A 14,277-nucleotide genomic window follows, 5' to 3' on the forward strand; every position below is an offset into this window, starting at 1 on the left:
AATTCTTAAAAGAGCATCTCATCAAAAGCAATATTCAGTAATTGAGTCTATCATGAACATATCATAACCCAGCTGCATTTTTCCTTTCTTTCTAGCAATGTTCATGAATAAAGATGAATTAAGAAAAATAGTCCAGACTTTGAGGTCAGAAGGCCTGAGCTCAATGCCCACTCTGTCACCCAGAGTGTCTGCTGACATCTAACCTTGATTTTACTCATATATAAGATAGTATAAAGCTACATCACATGATTGCGTTAAGAACCAAATAAAAATTGGGTGTGGATATGTTCTGCAAACCATAAACAACACTGGTGTATCAGTCATTATGGCTGCAGAAGAGGAAAGTGTCAACAGTTTTGCAGACTGGGTAACAGAGAAAAATATTTTTAAAACCTTGACAAGAAAACCTTACACGAGAGCAAGAACTAGACCCTCTATCTCCTCAATTCCTTTACTCTGATATTCCCACATTCAAGTTGCCTAGGATATGTTTAAAAATACAGACTTCTGGACTTCCCAATGTGGCTCAGTGGTAATGAACCCAACTAGTAACCATGAGGACACAGGTTTGATCCCTGTCCTCACTCAGTGGGTTAAGGGTCCGGCACTGCTGGGAGCTGTGCTGTAGGTTGCAGACGCTGCTCAGATCCTGCGTTGCTATGTCTGTGGTGTAGGCTGGCAGCTACAGCTCTGATTCAACCCCTGGCCTGGGAACCTCCGTATGCCACAGGCGCAGTCCTAAAAAATAAATAAATAAGAACAGATTTCTGGGGTCTCCACTTTTACTGAATTAGAACCCTTAAAGGTAGGGAATAGAGTCTGAGTTTTAAGGAAAGCTGTCCCATTGATTCTGATGCAGCCACAACACCAGTCAGTGGATGGTTCTTTGGAAACAACTGTCTTGACCTTGACACCTCTCAGTGAGAAATATGAACCATCCTAGGCTCTGCTGCTCAAGTTAAATCTGCCTCAGACTCCAGAAAAGTTAAAGCACCTCCCATAGTGACTGAGAATGCAGAATGTTTTGAAACATCTTTCAAATAGGCATTTCGTGATGTGAACACTTCCTAATCAACATTCTCTTTCTCTTCCTGAGCCTTCATACTCAGAATTCTTACTGGCCCTGAGATTCTCCTTGGATATCTCTCTCTTAGTAATGCAAATGTTTATTACTTAACTTCTTTCCAAGCTAGTCCCTTCCTTCCCTCACAAAACCAAGTCATCCAGTGTTGCCTTTGATGGTCCATCTGAAGTGTGACCTGATGCCAGCACAAACATTGTGTCTATGTAGGATCAGCATGAACATCAAGAAGTGAGAAGAAAAGCAGCAGGATTGAGGCACATTAGCCATGTGCCATTTGGGATGGTTAAAGTAAAGAAGCAAAGACGAGGGTTTCCATCCACTCTTTTATCATCTAAACCTGGCAAGGACTCGGTTCTTCTAGACATGAGGAAAGAAGTTTCCTTTTTATGTTTTGAGAACCACCTATAAGTTATTTCTTATTTCAAAATCTCTCTACAACAGGCACCATATGAATATAATGAGTATAATGAAATCTCTTATCATATGGCTCATTATTCAATGCATTTGGACCAGATGTTGCAAAAATATCTCTAAGGGGAAATTCATTAAGGGCTAAAGCTTGGAAAATGAAGTGTGAATGCTTATCTGAATGTAGCCCCAGGCTGCCAGATAATCTGATTTTTTTGCCAAAGTGGGGGAAGCAATAAAAATAGCACCTCTTTTATGTTGGCAAATTAAGGGAAAACTACTTTTAAGAGTGACAAATAAAACACCTCCAAGACTGTGAATTTGCCTGTTTGTGACCTCTGATTTTTACTATTATTGAAAACCATGATTTCTTAGTAACTAAAAATAAAAGTACTGCAATACAGTAAATCCTTGTACCCACAAATCTGCCAATAGCATATGCAGTCCTGCCCCCAATAATGAACATTTTAAAGAAGGTAAAAATCAGCTCAACCAAAATCTTCTTGGGAAGTCAAATAACCATTGGTCTGGACAGTAACATTACAAAAATGCTAATCGGCAGTGGGTTGGGTTTAGTTTTCTTTCTGTTATATAGGGACATAAAAGGACCATATTCTCCTCCTCACAGCCTGTATCATACATCCCACCAAGAATAGAATGTTCCTTGAAGAATAACCCTGTCTTACACAGGACCCTGCATGGGAAGGGACAAGGCCAGGGACAAAGCTAAACTCAAGAATGTACCAAGGGAATTCTTGTTGTGGCTCAGCGTGTTGGGAATCCAACTAGTATCCATGAGGACACAGGTTCAGTCCCTGGCCTTGCTCAGTGAATTAAGGATCCAACATTGCCGTGAGCTGTGGTGTAGGTCGCAGACACAGTTCAAATCTGGCACATTGCTGTGGCCGTGGCATAGGCCAACAGCTGCAGCTCCAATTCAACCCCTAGCCCAGGAACTTCCATATGCCACAGGTGCAGCCCTAAAAAAAAAAACAAAGAAAAAAGAATGTATTGAATTTTCTTTGCTAGATGACATGTATATGCATGATATGGTCAAAAATGGTTTCTTTTCATTTTATCTTATTGACAGACTTCCCCAGTGCTCTAATAAAAGTGGTATGTGCTAATAAGTGACTCTTGCTAAGTATCCAGTAAACCATATTTCTATTTGAAAGCTGACAGTACATGTAGGCTCCAATTGTAAAATGTGAGTGATGGATCTTGGGTTATCTCTAATTTGGTCCTTTAAGGCATTGCAGATTATAAGTGATGTTGAGTATTCTTTCTTGTGACAGTCACAGAGGAGAACAACTTTAGTGGGGGCTGGGAGTAGGAGCAGAAAACAGGTGGCATACCTGAGTTTCACCCAAAGGGCTAAACTGCACAGAGAGACTCTGCATGGTCATAGGCAAGAACAAGGTATCCCACCAAGGATGGCATGGTGGCAGCAGAGACCCACTCCCCCCACTTGGTCTGAGGGTCAAGACCATGTCACTACATCCTGGCCCTCTGTGGACAGGAACCACTAGCAGGAGGTGGAGAGGCATGGTGACACTGCCTGTCCCCCTATGATCTCCTGCTGAGGTCTGTCTCTGGCTGCCTCCAAGCAAGAACCCAGAGATCAAGGTTGCCCTGGCAAGTCAGTCCATAGAGATCAACCTTCAGGGGCACAGAGAGGGGAAGAAAGTGGGGGAGAAATGGAGAGTTTGTCTCACAGCAGGCAAGGGGAATCTTTGCTCCAAGAATGTTAGAGCAGGGAGAGACTTTTTATCCTGTCATCCTCACTAATTGATGAGGAAACTAAGGCCCCGGGGGGGTCTGAGTCAATGTTACATTTAAACTCAGTAAAAGTTTAAATATTCCTTTTCCCAGCTTTTCCTCTTTAGGATGCTGTGAATCATGAACTGTGATACCCATATTAGAGTAGGGTTGGCTAAAATGGAGCATCTTACATGGTCATTTGCCCTTACTGTGCCCATTAGACATCAAGAATCAACCTCAGATTTCTTTACTCCTGAGCCCAGATGTGCCCTCAAACTCACACATCCTAAGGCTCCAGGCAACCCCTAATAATCCACCTTGTTACCCGATTACTTAACAGTACAACGTGCTCCAAACCCTTAAATACAAAGCTTCAGATTATTTTCTGATTTTCCTCTTGGAAATATTGCTTCTTCTCTGAAGGTGCTTCCTTGAAGACATCCAAACTGCTCACCGTGGTGACTTGATAGAGGGCATTGACAGTTTGGAAGGGCAGAAGGTGCCATCAGATGAATCCTCTGGAAGGGTAATGATATGAAACCCTGACCTCTGATGGGTTCACTCTTCCTCTCTCCTTCAGGTTGACAGGACAGAGGTGATTCGCACCTGTATCAACCCAGTGTATTCAAAGCTGTTTACTGTGGACTTTTACTTTGAGGAGGTGCAGCGCCTGCGGTTTGAGGTCCACGACATCAGCAGCAACCACAATGGCCTGAAGGAGGCCGACTTCCTGGGCGGCATGGAGTGCACACTGGGTCAGGTGGGTGCATGATGCCCTTCCTCTCCTCTTGCCTTCTGAGGGCCTCTCTCCCTCCCCTTTCCCTCTCTCCTCTCATTCAATCCTTGCTTTCTTTCTCCTATTGATTTTATTTCCTTGAACATGTAGCATTTAATGATTGTCCATGCACTGTTGTGACATTACATTTAACATTATATTTACATCTAGATGATGCTGCACATATGTAAAGTGTTACCTCTTTTGCCAAGTGAATCCTATTACTTCTGAATTCCTTCATTCTCTTGGTTATTTATTAAACAACTCTTTGTGGAGCACCTGTTCTGCCCTGGTTGTCTATCTGCTCTAGCCTTATACTGATACATCATACATTTCCATCTCCCAACTCAGATATGGTAACCCCACACACAAGAAGTATTGCTCTTTCAAGTTTATCCCAAGCCTCTGGTGCCAAAATTAGCCAAAGACAGGGTATATAGCTATTTGGTGAATGTGTGAATGCTTTACCTAATCCTCACAATGATGGGAAATACACATTATTGTTATATCCATTTGTCAGTGAGAAACCAAGACTTAGAGAGGTTAAGAACTTGCCTAAGGCCCCACAATAATGAGGAGCAGTTAGAACCCAAATCAGGTTAGCCTGACTCCAAACCCCATCATCTTGGTTTCATATACCTTTCATTTTTCCCTCCCCTCCCCAGAACTTGAGTGCTGAGAGGAGAGATAAGTGAAGAAATAGTCCCTGTGCCCAAGACTAATTGGAGAAAGCACAGCATATGCCCCTCAAATAGAGCCATTCATGATGCTCTTTTTTTTTTTACAGAATAAAATACATACATTTACACACAATTACATTCACACAGATTATTATAACGTGGATCTTAAGAAACAGATTAAGTGACTCCCACTGGAGAAGTGGAATGGAAAATATGCTGAGACAAATAGGAAATTTATTCTATACTTTATCCCAATTTTATGGCTTTCATCTTTACTACTTAGTTTTATCTATTACATTTCAATTTTTCTTTAAAAATTAGCATTATATTAAATTGTTATATTATACAACAAAAATTTATAAAAGAAAAAAGCCTTATATACCATTAAATATTTTATATAGCATAGTAAAAAGAATAACAACTGGTAAGCATAACAAAAATAATAAACCTTCGGAAAATAAGTAAAATATAAAATGCATAAGTTGGTTAAAAAACTGTAACTATATAAATATGTCCTCACAATTTGTTCCATCTCATTGATTCTACAATAAAGGCATTACACCATTCTAGGTGATGTGATAAAAAAGACATTATAGACTTTACATTGTACCATGGAGAGAAATGGTTATTAATAATACGATTGTAGAACTGTATTATTTAATCGTATAGTGGCATTATTTAATTATAATTATCATAAGTTCTTTGATGGAGAGGAAATCAGAATCAGATCTAAGAAGACTTCAGCATTCCAAGAATGATGTCAAATGACCCCCTTCATGGTGGATTATGAACTTATTTACCATGAGATATATTTCTTCTCCAGAGATTCCTTATTTCTATCAATTGTAGATTTTTGGTTTGCAGTTATTCTGAAGTTTTGATGTAAGAGTCTATATATATATGAGATTGTTTTATGTTGTTGGTCTCTTAATGGCAAGTTCATCTCCAGTGTCCCGCATTTGTACCCACCTCTTCTCATGATTTCTGATTTTGGTGGCATAATTGTGCATGGATGATTTCGTATCTTTACTGTATATATACCTTTACTGGTGAGCCTTGTCATTTGTGGAATTTTTGTTTCCTGTTGCTGATCTTTTCTTTCCTGCCTAGAGAAGTTCCTTTAGTATTTGTTGTAAGGCTGGTTTAGTGTTGCTGAATTCTCTCAGCTTTTGCTTATCTGAGAAGGTTTTTATTTCTCCTTCAAATCTGAATGAGAGCCTTGCTGGGTAGAGTAATCTTGGTTGGAGGTTTTTTCCTTTCATCACGTTAAGTATATCATGCCACTCCCTTCTGGACTGCAGAGTTTCTGCTGAAAAATCTGCCAGTAGCCTTATTGGGGTTCCCTTGTATGTTACTTGTTTCTTTTCCCTAGCTGCTTTCAAGATTTTCTCTTTGTCTTTAATTTTGGTCAGTTTGATTATTATGTGTCTCGGGGTATTCCTCCTTGGGTTTATTTTATATGGTACTTGTTATGCCTCCTGGATTTGAATGAGTGGTTCATTTCCCATATTAGGGAAATTTTCGGCTGTCATCTCCTTGAATATTTTTTCTGTCCCTTTCTCTCTCTCTCCTTCTGGCACCCGTATAATACAGATGTTGGTGTGTTTAACGTTGTCCCAGAGTTCTCTGAGACTCTCTTCATTTGTCTTCAATCTTTTTTCTCTTTTCTGTTCTGCAGCTATAATTTCTTCTAATCTGTCCTCCACCTCGCTTATTCATTCTTCTGCCTCCTGTATTCTGCTGTTAGCTGCTTCTAGTGAGTTTTTTATTTCAGTTATTGTATTTTGCATCTCTTCTTGTTTAAGTTATATATCTTGTATCTCTTTGGTCATTGTTTCCTGTAAGTTATCCATCTTTTCCTTCAGTTTATTTTCAATGTCTTGCATCATCTTCAGCATTGACAGTCTAAAGTCTTTTTCCTGGAGGCTGAGAATCTCCTCATTGCTTAGCTGATTTTCTGGGGTTTTTCCTTTCTCCCTCATCTGAGTTATAGTTCTCTTTTCATTTTTATAGCTTTTTGGTGTGGTGACCTTTTTATAGATAATAGAGCTGTAGCCCCTCTTACTTCTGGTGTCAGCCCCCCTTGTGGCGGAATTTGGTATGGGGGGCTTGCTGTAGGCTTCCTGATGGGAGGGCTCGTCATGCTCTTTAAGCCAAAATGAGATAGCATATCCAGAGTTTTATGTAGAGGGTTTTGGACCTGCCAGAAATGGAGATCTTTCTACTGGGATAAAGCAGAGAAGGCACTGTGGAACCACACTTTGAAAAAATGGTCCAGGGTATGAAAAAGGAGGAGGGCGGAAGGCCTTCTGAATAAAAAAGCAATATAAACAATGCTTAGAAAACAGAGGCTGGAGTATAGGCCAGTCTGAATCAGGGTCAGATACTGGTTTACTAGGAAGCCAGTGCAGCTTAAACTTTAGAGCCCCCCAAGAGTCCTCACTAATGGGGACCCTTCCAATGCTCAGCATCATGTTTTTATTTGTACCGTTGTAAATTCTTCTCAAAGAGGGATCCAAAATTATATAAGCCTCAGGACTCACAAAAGCCACATCAAGATTTAACGCTTATTTAGGGATTAGTAAGAAAGAATCTGCCTGGCAGAGAGATGGCAAGCAGGCATGTTCATTGGTTTGTTTTCACACTGCTTGTGCCACTTGTCATTAACGGAATTTTCTCCCATGTGAGCACTGAGTGACAAAATAGACAATGCCTCAGTTTCCCTTTTCCAGCAAATATAGTGATGGATTTCATAAGTTTGTTCCTTCAATGAAAGTGAAAAGCCTACTGTGGAAGTACAGGTGAGGGGAGGTAGAAGAGGAACCTGGGATGTTCTCTGTCAGTATAATCTCTCTCATGACTTCTGAAGAGTTTTGTTTCTTTTTAAATAACAATTTTTATTTTTTCCATTACAGCTGGTTTACAGTGTTCTGTCAATTTTCTATTATACAGCAAGGTGACCCAGTTACACATTCATGTATCATTCTTTTTTTTAAAATTATCATACTCCATCACAAGTGACTAGATATAGTTCCCAGTGCTATGCAGCAGGATCTCATTGATCATCCATTCCAAAGGCAATAGTTTGCATCTATCAACCCCAAACTCCCAGTCCACCCTACTTCCTCCCCCTCCCCCTTGGCAACCACAAGTCTGTTCTCCATGTCCATGATTTTCTTTTCTGTGGAAAGGTTCATTTGTAATGTATATCAGATTCCAGATAGAAGTGTTATTATATGATATTTGGCTTCCTCTTTCTGACTTACTTCACTTAGTATGAGAGTCTCTAGTTCCATCCATTTTGCTGCAAATGGCAATATTTTGTTCTTTTTTATAGCTGAGTAGTATTCCATTGTGTATATGTACCACATATTCTTAATCCAGTCAACTATCAGATGGATATTCAGGTTGTTTCCATGTCTTGGCTATTGTGAATAATGCTGCAATGAACATATGGGTGCCTGTGTCTTTTTCAAGGAAAGTTTTGTCTGGATACATGCCCAAGAGTGGGATTGCTGGGTCATATGGTAGTTCTATGTATAGTTTTCTAAGGTACCTCCATACTGTTTTCCATAGTTGTTGTATGGAAAACATAGATTACATTCCCACCAATAGTACATGAGTGTTCCCTTTTCTCCACACCTTCTCCAGCATTTGTTCTTTGTGGACTTATTAATGATGGCCATTCTGACCAGTGTGAGGTGGTACCTCATAGTAGTTCTGATTTGCTTTTCTCTAATAATCAGTGATGTTGAGCATTGTTTCATGTGCTTGTTGGCCATCTGTATATCTTCTTTGGAGAAATGTCTATTCAGGTCTCTGCCCGTTTTTCAATTGCGTTTTTGACTTTTTTGCTGTTGAGTTGCATGAGATGTTTGTATATTTTAAAGATTAAGCCCTTGTCAGTTGCATTGTTTGAAACTATTTTCTCCCATTTTGTAGGTTGTCTTTTTGTTTTGTTTTTATGATTTCCTTTGCTGTGCAAAAGCTTGTCATTTGATTAGGTCCCATTGGTTTATTTTTGTTTTTATTTCTGTTGCTTTGGGAGACCTGAGAAAACATCTGTAAGGCTGATATCAGCGAATGTTTTGCCTATGCTCTCTCCTAGGAATTTGATGGTGTCTGGCCTTACATTTAAGTCCTTCAGCCATTTTGAGTTTATTTTTGTGCATGGGGTGAGGGTGTGTTCCCGTTTCATTGATTTACATGCAGCTGTTCAGGTTTCCCAGCACCACCTGCTGAAAAGGCAGTCTTTTTCCCATTTTAAATTCATGCCTGCTTTGTCAAAGATTAATTGACCGTAAGTATCTGGGTTTATTTCTGGGTTCTCTATTCTGTTCCATTGGTCTGTCTGTCTGTTTTGGTACCAGTACCACACTGTCTTGATGACAGTGGCATTGTAATATTGCCTCTTGCTTGGTTTTTGTTCCTCAGGATTGCTTTAGGAATGTTGGGTCTTTTGTGGTTCCATATAAATTTTTGGATTGTTCTAGTTCTGTGAAAAATGTCATGGGTAATTTGATAGTGATTGCATTGATTCTATAGATCACTTTTTTTTTCTAACTTTTCTATTGTGTCCTTTAGGATCTCTGTTGCTTATTGATTTTCTATCTAGAGGATCTGTCCATTGATGTGAGTAGGGTGTTAAAGTCTTCTACTGTTATTGTACTCCCATCAATTTCTCCTTTTATGTCTGTTGGTATTTGTTGTAGGTATCTGGGTGCTCCTATATTAGGGGCATATATATTGATGATTGTAATATCCTCTTCTTGAATGGATCCTTTAACCATTAAATAGTGTCCTTCTTTGTCTTTCTTTATGGCCTTCGTTTTAAAGTCTATTTTGTCTGATATGAGTATTGCAACTCCTGCTTTGCTGTCTTGTCCATTGGCATGAAATATCTTCTCCCATCCCCTCACTTTCAATCTATATGTGTCCTTTGCCCTAAGATGAGTCTCTTGTAGACCACAGATTGTAGGTTTTTTCTTTTTTATCTAATCTGTGACTCTTTGTCTTTTGATTGGAGCTTTCAATCCATTGACATTAAGGTAATTACTGATAGATATGTATTTATTGCCATTTTAAACTTTGTTTTCCAGTTGATTCTATGTTTCTCCTTTCTTCCTTTCCTTCTTTGGTTGGTCAATTTCCATTTATTTTATGCTTGAGTATTTTTCTTTTTAGTTTTTGTGAATGCAATGTTTGGTTTTGATTTCTGGTTTCCTTTTTTTAAGTATGTTAACCCCTTCCTGTATCTGCTTGCTTTAGCCTCATAGTCATATAGGCTCAAACACATTATTAAAAAAAAAGAAAAAGAGTCTAGATTTCTTACTTTCCTTCCCCATTTTCTATGATTTTGAAGTCCTTTTTTAACATCTTCATGTTTGTCCTCTTGCTGTCCCTTTTGTTTATCATCACTTTTACAGTAGGGTTTTTTTTCCCCCTTTTAGATCTATATACTGGCTTATTTAAGTGGTTGCTTTCCAATTGCGATTTACTCAATCCTATTTCTTCTTAGTTCTTTTTTTTTTTTTATTTAGAGAATCCCTTTCAGTATTTCTTTTAGAATGGGTTTAATATTGCTGTACTCTTTCAGATTTTGTTTGTTGGAGAAATTATTTGTTTCCCCTTATAGTTTAAATGATATTCTTCATGAATAGAGTATTCTTGGCTGCAAATTTTTTCCTTTCAGCACTTTAAATATATTTTGCCACTCCCTTCTGGCCTGTAGTGTTTCTGTAGAGTAATCAGCTGATAGCCTAATGGGGGTTCCCTTATAATTAATGCTTTGTTTTTCCCTTGCTGCCTTCAGAATCCTGTCTTTAACTTTTGCCATTTTTATTGCATTATTTCTTGGTGTCGTCCTGTTTGGGTTCAACTTGTTTGGGCCCTCTCTGCTTCCTGTGTCTTGATATCAGTTTCCTTCTAAATTTTTTAAGTTTTCAGCCATAATTTCTTCAAATATATTTTCTTTTTTTATATTACTCAATGAATTTATTACATTTATGGTTGTGCAATTATCTAGCATTTCCATCCCAAACTCCCAGCATCCACTTTTCTTTTTCTTCTCCTTCTGGAATTCCTGTTATGCCTATATTGGCTCACTTTATGTTATCACATAGATCTCTTCTTTTGTTTTCATGTTTTTTCATTTGGTGTTCTGTCTGCTGTCCTGATTGGATGATTTCCATTATTCTGTCTTCAAAGTCACTAATTAATTCCTCTGCATTATTCATTCTGCTTTTTAGTGCCTTTAGCTCAGTTTGTGTCTCTGCAAATGAATTTTCTAATTTTTCTATGTTCTTCCTTATATTTTCTAGTTCCTTTCTAAAGGAAACTGCATTACTATTCATATCCACTCTTAATTCCTTGATGTTCAGCCTTAATTCCTTCAGTATTATCACTATCTCCTTTTGAAGTTGGTGTCTGTCAAACTGCAGAGGCCCTTTTCATTTTTTACTGCTTCATGTGAATTCTCCTGTTCCTTTAACTGGGAATCATTTCCGAGCTTCATCTTGCTTATATTTTTCTTTCTGTGAGTTTAGGGAAGCCAACCTATAGTCTTGGAGTGTACTTCTATGCAAGAGCATCCCTTTGCATTTTATGGAGGGGTTAGTATTTATTCTTGGCATGGGAGTTTGAATACTTGCTATCTCTTTCTTTGGTGTGAGTAGGCTGTTATCCCCAGGGTGCTGAGTGTGTTTCCAGGGAGAAGGAGGCAACAGGTAGTGCTGGTAGTCAGTGCCTGGTTGCTGGGCTCTTAATACCAGCAAGGACCTGCAGGAAGTTGGTGCAAGTTAATCCTAGTTGCAGGGCCCTGCGAAGTGGTAATGAACCTTAGGCAGATTAAAAGTTGCCCATAGCAGTTGGAAGTGGCAGCAGCAGGGTGTCTGAGTTCCCAGAAGAGTGAGAGCAACAACAGGTAGTGTTCAATTGCAATGCCCTCCTCTCACTTCATTGGTGCCACAAGTAGTGCCTGTTCAGGGTCCCTTCATGGTAGCAGGTCACACCCGCCTGTGGAGTCAGTGATAACTGCAGTGGTTTGCCTCTGCCACCTGCAGACCATGCAAGAAGCACCCCATCTCACTTAGCCCACACAGAAGGTGCTGCACAGTCTGCTCCTAGTTGCAGGATCCTGGGAAGTGACAGGGATAAAGTGTGTGGGCATTGCCTAGAGCATTTGGCAGTAGTGTCAGCAGGGCCAGTGTGCTCCCAAGAGTGTGAGAGCAACAGCAGGTGGCTTTGTCACAATGCCCTCCTCTGTCGTGCCCTTGAAGTGATTGGGGCCACACGTGGTGCCTGTTCATGGACCCCTAGTGATGGCAGGCCACACCTACCTCTGGAGTTAGAGATAACTGTGGTGGTTTGCCCCCACTACCCGTAGACCACACAAGAAGCACCTCATCCCACTTAGCCCCCACAGGAGGTGCTGTACCAGCTCCTTGTCGTAGGTACCTGGGAAGAGACAGTGATCAAGCATCTGGGCACTGCCCAGAGCATTTGGCAGTGGCACCTGCAGGGCTGGCGTGTTCCCAGAGGAGTGAGAGCAACAACACATGGTGTTCCATTGCAGTGTCCTCCTCTGTGGTGCCCTCTAAGGTGGTTGGGGCTGCAAGTGGTTCTTGTTCAGGGATCCCCAGTGGTGGTGGGCCATGCCCACCTCTGGAGTCAGAGATAACTTCAGTGGTTTGCCCCCATCACCTGCAGACCATGCAAGAAGCACCCTGTCCCGCTTACCCCATGCAAGAGGTGCTGTACCAGCTGTTCCTAGTTGTAGGGTCTTGGGAAGAGACAGTGATCAAGCATCTGGGAGCTGCCCAGAGCGTTTGGCAGTGGCAGCTGAAGGCCAGGTGTGTTTCCAGGTGGGTGAGAGCAACAATGTATGGTGCTTGGTGCCCTCTTTTTTATTTGTGCTGACCCATGAAGTTCCTGGGGCTGCAGGTGGAGCCCACTCACAGGCCCCCAGTGATGGCAGGCCACACCTCCCTCTGGCCTTCAAGACAACCACCACAGTCCATCCCTGCTGCCTATAGATCATGCAAGAGGCACCACATTGCACATAGTTCCCCACTGGCCTTAGCCCACACAAAAGGTCTATAGCCACCCATACCCTTCCCAAGAAGCGTCTGGTCTCCGGTAGCCTTAGCAAGTGTCTTCTCACCACCCATAGCCTTTACCAGAGGAACCCCACCCTCTGAGAGCCTGCAAATATGTTCACACTCTGGTGCAGGGAGTTCCCTATGACAGTCCACCCCTCCTCCTCTTGCTCTCCCCAACAATGGCGCCTTGTCTCTCCTGCGGGTTCAGACCTTCTCCCGGGTTCCCTCTGCCATGGCATTCCACTCCCCAGCCCATAGCATACCGCTCCCCCACCCATGGCATAGCACTCTGAAGCCCCTCAGGCCATCCCCACACAGCCAACCCTAGTTGTCTCCCTGGAACTGACCTCCAGAGCCTGAGTCCCAGCGCCCAGCCTCCTCCCAAGCATCTCAGGCTGTGGAGTCCTGGGCAGTGCTGCAGATGATCTGTGCAGCTCTTACTCTACTTTGTCCTCAGTCCAGCTGCTGCACTTTTCTCAGAGACTTTGAGGTCCCTCTGTCTAGGCTGATCTTTCCATCAGCAAGGTGGCTTCCCAGTGTGTGGGTTCATTTTCTCCTTCCCGGCTCCCTCTCAGGAATGTTAGTCTTGTCCTGACTCCTTTTCTCTCTCTCACTCTTTTTTTCTTTTGTTCTACCCAGTTATGTGAAGAGTTTCTTGCCCTTTTTGGAGGTTTAAGTTCTTCTGCCAGCATTCAGTAGATATTCTATGTGAGTCGTTTTACATGTAGATGTGTTTTTTTTTTTTTATGTGTTTGTAGGAGAAGGTGAGCACGACGTCTTACTCCTCTGCCATCTTGGTCCCCTCTCACTTCTGAAGAGTCAATGACAGGTAGTTCAAGGTTCTTGCCAGGTACAGGGCCCTGTAAGTTGACATTTAATGAAGGATAAGTGAATGAATGAGTGTTGGATTTGAGGTGAAATTCTGCAATGTATAAATAAAATTAAATGGTGATTAAAATGGAATTTTTATAGACACAAAGGAGCCATTTCAAGATTCTCCCTTAGATAATGGGTATCCCTCCCATGTATTACAGTTATATTCTGTCCCAAGAAATAAATGAAGAACCTTCAAAAGTCATGTGAATAAAAGATCCTTTTCATCCAGAGCTTTGATAATTGTGTTGATGTGAAGGAACCTCAAACTTACGTCTTTCCTAAGGCTCATCTTTCCAACATTCAGTCAGTTCTTGACCTTCTGCTTCATTCCAGGCATTGTGCCAGGGATCAGCAATAGAGCAGCAGGCCAGAAACACTGTCCTTGCCCTCAAGCAGCTCACAGTATAGTTGGGGATAAAGATGTTAAACAAACAATTACACAAATAATTGATTAAATCACAACCATTGTTAGGGAGAAGTAGAGAATAGGAGAACAAACATTGAAAGGATGGTGTCAGTGGATAGGGACTTGAAGACTTCCTGAAGAAAGTGACATTTACCCTAAGACTGGAAAGGAGAGTGAGAGAGAGAGAG

At 41.1% G+C, this 14,277-nt stretch overlaps 1 protein-coding gene across 2 annotated transcripts in view; it reads left to right on the forward strand.

Annotated features, from left to right (window-relative positions):
* The window catches only part of CPNE4 (copine 4), a 592,772-nt gene that overhangs the window by 388,000 nt on the left and 190,495 nt on the right, over positions 1 to 14,277 (forward strand). For both annotated transcript variants that reach the window (XM_047768207.1, XM_047768218.1), the window contains exon 3: positions 3,834 to 4,013. In XM_047768207.1, the coding sequence (XP_047624163.1) occupies positions 3,834 to 4,013 (180 nt within the window). The remainder of the gene's footprint in view (positions 1 to 3,833; positions 4,014 to 14,277) is intronic.

The sequence above is a fragment of the Phacochoerus africanus genome, chromosome 1 (assembly GCF_016906955.1).
Source record: "Phacochoerus africanus isolate WHEZ1 chromosome 1, ROS_Pafr_v1, whole genome shotgun sequence".
Classification (NCBI taxonomy): Eukaryota; Metazoa; Chordata; class Mammalia; order Artiodactyla; family Suidae; genus Phacochoerus; species Phacochoerus africanus.